Source organism: Limulus polyphemus, unplaced genomic scaffold (genome assembly GCF_000517525.1).
Source record: "Limulus polyphemus unplaced genomic scaffold, Limulus_polyphemus-2.1.2 Scaffold1095, whole genome shotgun sequence".
NCBI lineage: Eukaryota > Metazoa > Arthropoda > Merostomata > Xiphosura > Limulidae > Limulus > Limulus polyphemus.
In genome coordinates this window covers 72,935-83,410 of record NW_013666705.1, presented here as the reverse complement: position 1 = coordinate 83,410, position 10,476 = coordinate 72,935, and the positions used below count along the sequence as shown (strand labels likewise).

Genomic DNA, 10,476 nt, shown 5'->3' with positions numbered 1-10,476 from the left:
GAAAACTGTAACAGGCACAAAATGGTTACTAGGTCGGTCCTAGGGACTGAGCCAGTGTTGAAAGAGTTAAATGAATGAAAAGTTTCTACAATTTTTCTGAGGCATCTGTACAAATCTAGTCCATTTCATAACTTTTATGCTGTCACAAGCATAAAAATAACAATTATGTTATAATTATGTTCATATTGTACATTTACTGCTATGTTAAATGTAAGATTTTTGTATCAATGCTTTAAATAATTTTTCAGCACGGAATTCAGTCATTTTATTTTCATTACATTATCAGTGACCTAACATTATTATTTTTATAATAAACTAGAGATGTAGATATTCCATTTGGTGATAAGGATCCCCGAGGAGACTTTACCTTGCAAAAAGGAGACTGGGTTCGGTTTAAGATTGCTACAGACCGACGAGACAATCTACAAAGGGCCACTAACATTGAACTGCTTGATGAAAGTTTCTTGGTATCAGGAGAACAGAGAGAGCAGGTGGGTTTGATCTTCAGAATTTATTCCATGAAAACTTAGTTTATATTTAACATAGTTAACATTTAATGCCCATTCTTGTGCATGAGACAAACATTCTTAAGTATTTAAAACTTTACTGACTTTACTTGCAGAATTATTATATGTAAGCGATATTTAAAAACATGTTAGCATATTAAAAGTCAAAAGAAATAAAAATTCATTCAACATGTTTCTGTTAGTGATAGCTTTCACTCATGATAATTCTCTCTCACCATAGGTTTGGTTGAATCATGACCCCAAACTGACTTTTATAAGTTTCCATACTATAACTTCTATGTTTTGTGTATCTTCACAGAACTTCACAAGCTTTCAGTAACTATTAAGAGTCATTTGTAGACAAAAATCCGAATTTTAAATGAACTATTTTCACTAAGAATTTCTCCATGAATATATGGAGTCAAAGTGATTTTCAGGTGAAGATTAAAAATTCATTTGCATAATATCTAAAACTTCCTAAATAAATTTCAAATATTTTTTTCAGTAAAATTTAATATTTTATCTGTTATTTTCTCTACCCTAACTCAAAACGATGTTGGTCAATTTAACTGACCTCATAACCACCATAAAATTAATTCAAAATAAATCTAAATTACCCTTTTTTCTTTCTAGAATGAAAGTATTTAACCCAGAAGAATATCCTAAAGCCCTAGCCATTCTTGACATTGTAACGTTCTGACCACATGACACATTAGTACTACTGGAGTATCCTAACACACTTTGCTCTACTTTCTCAATACAAAATATATATGTATATACTTGGACAAAGAATATTCCCTGCTTGAGAAGGATACACTCTCTTACAAGATACTGCTTCACTAGGCTACTGCTGGTCGTATAGAAGTTACACATCATGGGTTTTCCCTTTCTGTTTCAGAAAGGAGCTCATCTTTGTAATTTATCAGTACTGGCCCCCTCCACCATCTGCAGTGTGAGATTCTAGCTCTTAGTAGTGCAGAGAGGAAAGTAATGTTTCTGAAATTAACATTTTCCTTACCTGAAAATGTTTTTAAGATAAATACCTCTCTGCACCAACTCCCCTGTTCTGGTTCAATTTGTTTGCCTCATCAAGAAGGAGCCTATGATCATGTGCTAGTACTCATGGGGATTACTGCAAATTGAGGCCATGTTGCTCTCTTATTGGTGTAGGGCTACAGTATTATGATGATTATGTCGTAGATGGTACAATACACATAGACACATGTATAGGTTGGAGTTTTCTCAAACCTTGTGGCATGTGCAGGAAATTCACTGCAGTTGTTCATGAGGTAATGGTTCTTTGTGGTGTAGAGAGGTATGTATCTAGCTGAAGTACAGTTTCAGGAAGGAAAATGTTAACTTTAACACTTCTTCTAGTGGTGTTCTAGCTACTAGACCAAACTGTAATCATTGAAATTAGTACATGCAACTGGACATGATATCAGAATTTATTAAGACCATCAGTTATTTAAAGCAAGTGGACTTTTCAATCTCTAAGTTGTTCAGTGTAAGGTTTGCTTTAACATTTTTTTTTAAATATGTAGAATATATTTAACACTTACATAAATATAAATTAGTTTTAACTGTGTAAATAGTTTCTTTTTTCTGTTACTTTAACCTTCTTGCTGTAGGTAGTTTAAAGTGCACATGTCATGACCTTTTACAGAGTTACATTCAAAATTCGATTAAAGTACTTTATTGTCAATGTACACAAATAAATTTGGCATCAATGATTAATGAATGAAATTTTGATATCATACAAATCTTAAGATTTGATTTTATAAAAACATATTTAAATATATCCTCAGTCTCTCCTTGTATGAGAATTATAACATTTGTTCTCTTGGTTTTCCTTCTTCTATAATTTATTTACCACCCCTCTCTGAAGTACAGGGTTTAATGTAAATTACTCATTAAGATACATATATTGCTAAAGCAAAGCCTAATTTTTATAGCTTTCAATCTTCTTTGTTTATGGGGTCATAAACTAGTAAACCATATCCACTTGCTATGCCCACTTGTCGCATCCTCTCTTTCATAAATTGCCAATAATTCTCTCTAAAGTTTTATATTATATCACTTATATCCAAAGAAAAGCAAAGTTTTAATCTGTTAAATGACATATTATGCAACAATATTTTCAGTACAGAATATTGTTTATTTCATCTTCAATTTAAAAGTTTATCTGTTCAAATTGAGTAGCTAAGGGAATTGGGAAAAAAAAATGAAATTTGGCTTCAGAAATGTTTACTCACCTCTGCACAACAAAGCTATTACCTCATGCCACTGCTGTGAAGATTTTTACACATGCCAGAAGCTTTGAATGAAGCTCCCACCCTTACATGTACTAATGTGTATTGGACCAGCCTATGATGTAATCATCATCAGCCAATAAAGCTCTCTACCAATAGAAGGGTGACACATTCTCTAAGCATAGCAATCTCTATAAGCACTAGTATTTGAACAAAGGTTCATGCTTTCCTCAGTAATGATTTGTTCAGACTTTTTTTTTTCTTAGGAATTAACAGCAGTTTTGAGCTTATTATTTTGAACTTCATTACATTTTGTAGTGTAGTTCTTCCTTAATTTTTCTTGATTATGAGAAAGAAATATACCAAATTTTAAGCATTTCAGTTAGAACTTTGATTCAAATTTTCTTCAATTTGATTTTTTCTTTAAATCAAATTTGTATTTTTGGGACGTGTCCCATTGTTTTGCTAAGGTTTCTTTGACAGTACTGTTTCCATTTATTTTAACCCCGCATTGTCATTAGGCCAATAATATAGGTTTATGCACCATTGACATAACAGGCCAATTTGTATTTCTAACAAAACAAAGTTTTGTGGATCATCTGGATTACAAGTTCATGTTTCCACTTTCTCACATCTCCTGGAGTTTTGACACTCGTCATCCAATACTGTAATGGCAGCTGGAGACACTGACAGTTAGTGATGTTACTGCCATTGTGCACCAAATGGTTGATTCTTTTCTGATCTTGGATCTAGGTTTACTGACTCCATGCTTCTGTTACATCAGCTGAACCTGCCCCATCTTTTGACAAGTTTCCCCAATGTTGTTTCCATGCCTCTTTTTGCTTCTAGTTTACTCTTCCTGATGATGATCAGGTAATTCTTCATTCCCCAGTTCATAATTTAATTATGCCACACTTTGGCACCATGCAAAAGGCTCTTTTAACAATATATTTCGTTGTACTACCTTTAGTGGATGAAGAGTATTCTTTGCTAGATGGATGCAGTTTCCCACCAATTGATACCCCACTAGTCAAATCTCCCCTACAGTGGGTGACGTGCTTCATGAGATTCTGGCTCTGTTATTTGTGCAGGAATGTAGGCAAAGATGTCTGAAGTTAACATGTTCATTACCTAAAAATGAACTTATTTTGATTAGTTACTAGTCTTCACGTTTCCACTTTTCTTCACCATTTCCATTGTATTTATTTTCCCTCATCAAGAATGACACTTTGTTCCAATTCTAGTGCTCATGGGGAGTACTGTGCATAAAGAAGTGTCCCTTTCTGTTGTTTGAAGGCTAGAGTCTAATGATGATTACATCATAGGCTGATACAATACACAATAGTACATATAAAGAGGAGAATTTGATCAACATTTGTTTTTGACGAAACTATCAGATATACATTTTCAGGTGAGGAAAATTTTAATTTGTACCTGACTTCCAATGCTATACGTTTATGTAAAAGAAAATAATTAAATTTTTTTTTAGTGAACGAATTTTAGACGTACTTTACTACTTTTCTTCATGTGAGAATTTGTAAATTTTTTTTTAGTGAATGAATTTTGGACATACTTTTCTTCATGTGAGAATTTATTATTTTCTTTGTAAATTAGGGAATAATTACAACTTTGAAGGAATCATTTGGATTCATCAAATGCCCTAACAGGGAATCCCGTGTTTATTTCCGCTTTTGTGAACTTTTGAATCCAGATAGTCCAGTTCAACTTCAGGATGAAGTGGAATTCACTGTAGTTAAAGTAAGCAGAAACGTTACCTAATTTCTCTATTAGACTAGTATACTGGTGATTGCATTAAAATTTCATAAAGAAGAGAGACAAAAGTATTTTGAATTAAAATGATTCAGCTCCTTTTTTCATCCCTTTTAAAATTACTACTTTTTGTTTGTAGGATCCTGTTTCTGCAGGGCGTTCACATGCCATCAGGATTAAACAGCTTCCTCCTGGAACTGTTTGCTTCAATTCTATCTCATCAGTAGGAGACTCTGTGACAGAACAGAATATCGGGATTGTAGAAAAAATAGCAACCAACTGTTCTAAGAGTCCAAGTAAAGGTGTGTTTGGATCAGCATCTACTGATGGCATTATTTCTTTTCACAAGAATGGGGAAAAAGAAATAATCCATTACCAGATAAAAGATTGTGACTTTCAGAATCAACCTAAGTCGGGAGACAAAGTGAGTAAATAAACTATGTAGTTGATCTCTAATGTGTTACTCTATTTATTAGTATTTTCCACATTTTAAATAATATTGTAATATTTCATGTTATTTAGAAATTTTGACAAATGATTAGTAGTTGTTAAATGTTTTCATTGCACTTTCAAAAGCAGCTCACCGGTACTAGACTGTCTGTTTAATTCTGGATTCAGGTTTTTGATTTGTAAATAATAGTCATTTTCAGCAGTTCCAATAATTTTAAACACCTGTTTGAGAATGTTTGCTTTCACGTGCCTTGGTAAACTGTGTTCGTTAACTCTATCCACCAGTCTTCTTGTAGTAGATCCTGTATATACTCTAGAACACAGAGCATTTATACATTTAGCTAACATTCAAGCCATTTGGTTTGCTTATTCTGTCTTACAATATATTTCAAAATAACATTATCAGGAGGAATCACAATATAGTTCAATACTTTTCATTTTGATTGCAAATGCACTAAGAAAGTACTGTACTCTGGGGCTGTGGGTATACTAAAAGAAAAAGATGGTCAAATCCCAGTATTCAATCATACAAGAGCAGCTCATGAGTTGAATGTTTGGTACTGTTAACTATCTGTTTTTCCTCCAGTCTATTAATTCAGTTCAAAGTTAGGGATGGTTATGCACAGATAATCATTACTTAGTTTTGCATGGAATTTTTAAAGCAAACAAACAAGATTTGGCTCTAATACTTGTAATTTGCATGATGATTTTGAAACAAGCTTCACGTGTGTCAGTCTTAGGTAAGCCACATTTCAGACTGACTTGCTGATCTCAAATATATATTATGTTTTTCATACATTCAGTTTTCAAGCATTAATCAAATATAATTTCATCTTTTTTTATATTTACACAGTTTAAGAATTATCCTATGTCATATAGTTGATTTTATAAACTTCATTTTTTGCAACTTCCACCTGACTGAACACACTATCTAGACACAAAGTGACAAAATATTGTTATTGTGACATGACTTAAGCTTTTATTAATGTTTTGATGAGTGGATTTGTATTCAAATTAAGTGTGCATTAACAATAAACAGATGCTAAATGACTTAAGTGTTAAGTATATTTTAAGAACAGTTTAATAGAGTAAGTTAACAATTATAATTATTTAAAAAGTGGTTTAAATGACTAAATGCACACACATATTAACAAACATCAAGAACGTTATTGAAGTGAAATATGTTATTACTTAAGTCTTTAAATAAAAGATATAAAAAAAACGTTTTTATTCAGTAAAATAAATTTTACTACTATAAAGAAAACTTAACTATGGACATTTTTGAAACTTGGAGCTTTTGATTCTAGAAATACTCCTCTGAAGAGCTCTGCCTCTACGGATAAGCTCTATTATGCCTTGTGTCAGTGGCTTTCCTAGTTGGCTGTTACTTAAGTTACAGTATAAATTATTCTTACAATTGGGGAAGTAATGGTTTCATCTTATGTAAACATATGTGAGTTTGTATGTGGCTACATTGATGAGACAATATCAGATGCAATATGTGATATAGCAGCATAAAATTAGTAGCAAGAAAGCCAGTATATACAGCTTTCTTTTGTTCATGGTACATGTATACAAAGGTTGGTTAATTTACCCAATTTGGGCCAAAATATATATAATTACTTTTGCTATTGAGGTTGTTAGCTGTCTGACTTTGAGACATATTCTGAAATCTCCTGGCTCAAAGCTTGTGCATCATGAGGCATATTCTGAAATCTCCTGGCACATTTGTCCTTATTCCAGTGTTCTTTTATCTATTATTGACAATTGACTTGCAAGTCTAGATGTGTGATAATACAGATGTTATGCATATATACATCTTATTTAAAAACAAACAGTCATTGGTTTCTCCAGATCTATCCAAAATACCACCTTATAAATAAAACTTTGTACATGATAATTAGAGGGGAAACAATTGATCTGTAATGTAGTCTGTATGACATTACCAATTTCCTTAAACTCAAAAGTAATTTGAATGACATACCTCTTGCACATAGGCACCCAAAATCTGCAAGGTTTCTCTCAAAGCTGATCAAATTGATAGTACCTTTGTCCATAGGATCGAGGGAATCGTTAGGCTATGCCTATATATTATCTAGTTTGAAAAGCATTAATTTTGCTAAATTACAACTTGAATCCTTATTTCTTTAAAAATAATTATTTTGAAAAAGTGCCTCGTGAACCAAGTGTCTTGGCCAGTCCAGGTTCTTCACAATATGTGACAGCAAAATCTGCACACAAAATGGCATGGAGGCTTGAAGGATATATCAGATATAGTCCTGTACTTTTAAAACAGTATACTAGAATATTTTTAACACCATATTGAATTTCTACTTCTCTTGATTCATAATCCCATGAAATATTTGCATCATGTCTTTATCTTAAAGAATATAGCACAGATAAAAACAAGAAGTTATTAGTGTTTTATCACTGGACACTACAGGAAACTGATTGCTCAAGTACAAGTGTTTTCTTTCAGTAATATACATGTATTAAAGAATGTAAAGAAAGCATTGACATCAGAATACTAATATTTTGTTGCAGGTGGAATTCATTATCAGTACATCTAAAGTGAACAACCAAAAGATTGCCAGTGATATTAAAGTTGTAGGTCAACAAGTGAAGAATGGCATCAGATACTCTCAACGTGGATTTATAGCAGCATTGAAAGATAGTTTTGGATTCATAGAAACTGAAGATCATGAAAATGAAGTTTTCTTTCACTTCAGGTATAGTAACTTTTAGGTTGTGTTTTTTATAACTTTTACCTTGTTTAGTTATGTGTTTATATGCCAGATTTGTTTTCTCTAAATTGACAGAAACTAATTTCAGTTCCATTCATTGTTCTGCTTAACCTCGTGAAAATCAAACAGTTGTAATCTTTGACTTGTTTCTTAATGAAAAAAACCTTTATAAATGAAAGTATTATGCTGTATATAACTTTTGTTAGCATTGCAATTTTGATAGTAAAACTTGAAGACACATAGTATACACATGAAAAGAAAGATTTACAAATTCATATTTTCAGAGTATTAGTATACCAAGCATACATGCATTTTAGCCATTTATGTTTAAGAGTCTTAAGTACAGAAGGTTACCATAATTGTGATTAACAAGATTGTTTTATTAGCTCGTCTTATGATCCCATTTGAGCTGCATGACAACACTCAGATTAAGTACTGGGAAAATAGGGATAGCAAGATCATAATCTCATCTCATTTGATTGGTCAGTAAAGCAATTAGCATGTGTCTAGCCTTGGTACTTACATTTACCAAGACATTGTGTATTTGTGAGTGTTCTAAATTTTGCAGAAAAAAAGGTATATTTGTTGCCAACTTCGCAAGTGTGTGAAATCAGATAATAGGGCTAGCTTTTTTTATCATTGATTTCATAGAATTGCAAAAAGGGTATTCATTTAGCAGCTACCCAGTGCTGACAAATTTCATTTTATTTTTTTCCTTTGTTTTCTGCTACTGTAATTTTCTATTTATAACTGTTAATTTTTTTTAGGCTTGATATTACCCAAACATTACTTATTATTATCCTGGGACTTTAATGTTCACTCCCATGTTTTCTTTAAGTTCTAATAGGAGTTAAAAGTATTTTCATCTTTATCTAAAACAATTAAAAACTAATAAATAATTAAAACAATGTTTCAATACCTAATCTGTTGTCATCATCAGATCTTTTCTTTCAATAAGTTGATCTTGTGGTCCCACGATTGGGTTCTTACTCAGTTCAACTTCTGAATTTTTTACATCTTGTATTCAATGATTAATGAATAAAGAACACCACCATCTCTTTGTGTTGAATATTTATCAGTATTATGGTATTTTGTCTTTCATTTTTATTTCAAGCTTATTTGTAGTCAATTAAAAATTAAAAAGGCTTTTTTTGTACTGTTTCTTCATTATCTAAAATCAACTTAAATAGCAAGTCATCTGAAAGTGTAATTCAGCATATAAGCCTAAACTTTCATAGAATGTTTGTTTACCAATAGAAGTAAATTTCTATTTCCAGTCAGTTTCTCTGTATAAAACAATCCTCAAATGCACTATCATTTGAGCAGTTAAATTGATAAAATAATACATATGCTTTATGTGTAAACAGTGAGAGTTGAGAGAAGATAGACCTGCAATCACTCTGGGTGATGTCTTTAAATTTGAGCATTTTATAAAAAAGGGGGAAGGGTCCTTTTGGAAGTTAAAACATCAGCTTTTTTCACAAAAAAATGTCAATTTTTAAGCCAAAAATCTGTGAGAAAGGGGTGTTTGTCTTGTGGAACTCGTATACATACACACTGACTTCACTTCTTCACACCCAGAAGCGTGCATTCTGCCTGAAGGGCAAAATTGCACCAATAAATCTTTAAAAATTTAGTAAAATATACTTGTAGTCATTTTTCCACACATTAAAAAAAAATTCACAGTTGAAATTTATGAAAAAGTTTCATTTAACTTTATACATGAAATTTTAAAAGATCAAAAATTTTGGTTTTGGGGTTTATTTTGATGAAATCATTAGTGTTTGTGAATTTCCTGAATTTTTCTGTTCATAATATAGAGCTCAACTTCTAGCCAGTTAGTGTTTCTGGACCTCAATTGTCATAGTATGATGTAATTGCCTATATCTCAGCTTTAAGAATGAATATGCTAGTGATCTAAACATTTTGTAAAAGTTTGTTGTTGTTTTTTTTTTTATCATTATTTTAGATTGTAAAAGGTAATAAAGCTTCCAGTTGAACAAGGATTTACATAGAGATTGAAATAAAGTGGTAAAGCTTACTATGTTAGTAGAAGAAAGGGTGTCTGTGGACAACTTCTACTGCAGTTTACAGTCCTGATTTTTTTGATAACTTGCTTGATCATTTTGTACTTCATTTGAATTATGATGTTTAAATATGATAGGAAAATACATTTCTTTGTGGAACAAGATAAGATGTGCTTGTTTAAATCATTTTGCACTTGACTGTATCAGGTTTTGTTTAACCCGTTACTTGCCATGGCCATTTTGTCTTATTGTGAGGGCAAAATCACATTTGTGAATTGAAAAAATGATAAAGAACTTATCTTTTATTGGATTTCAGATTTTATTTTTGTTAATAGTAGCATAACATTCAATTATTCGTACAAAATTGTATTATTTAATGACGTTTAAAGAGGAATTTTATGAAAAAATTCCTAAAATACGTTTTAGACTGTAAATAAGTGCCCTCTAAGAAGAAAATGTTTTTTCAAAAATTTTAAAGTATTTCCTTCCACTTCAGCGCTGATCCTGCCATCTATGATTGGTATCTAAACCTTTTTCTAGTCTATTTTCTTTATAAAACAGCATCTGGGCGTGTTAAACCTCAGTTGTAAAACTTTTAGCCAATCCTAGTAGAAGGTGTCAATTTCAGTATCATGTTATTCCATTCGCTGTATCTCATATTTGAGAAATCATAGGATGATAAGGAAAACACGTGTACGAAACGTTGTTCTCTGGATTTTACAATATG

The 10,476-nt window shown here is 31.6% G+C and overlaps 1 protein-coding gene across 1 annotated transcript in view; it reads left to right on the top strand.

The window, feature by feature from the left end:
• The window catches only part of LOC106462105 (cold shock domain-containing protein E1-like), a 59,987-nt gene that overhangs the window by 27,106 nt on the left and 22,405 nt on the right, over positions 1-10,476 (top strand). The window contains exons 9-12 of the mRNA XM_013921991.2: positions 320-491; positions 4,373-4,516; positions 4,668-4,952; positions 7,523-7,707. Of these exons, the coding sequence (XP_013777445.1) occupies positions 320-491; positions 4,373-4,516; positions 4,668-4,952; positions 7,523-7,707 (786 nt within the window). The remainder of the gene's footprint in view (positions 1-319; positions 492-4,372; positions 4,517-4,667; positions 4,953-7,522; positions 7,708-10,476) is intronic.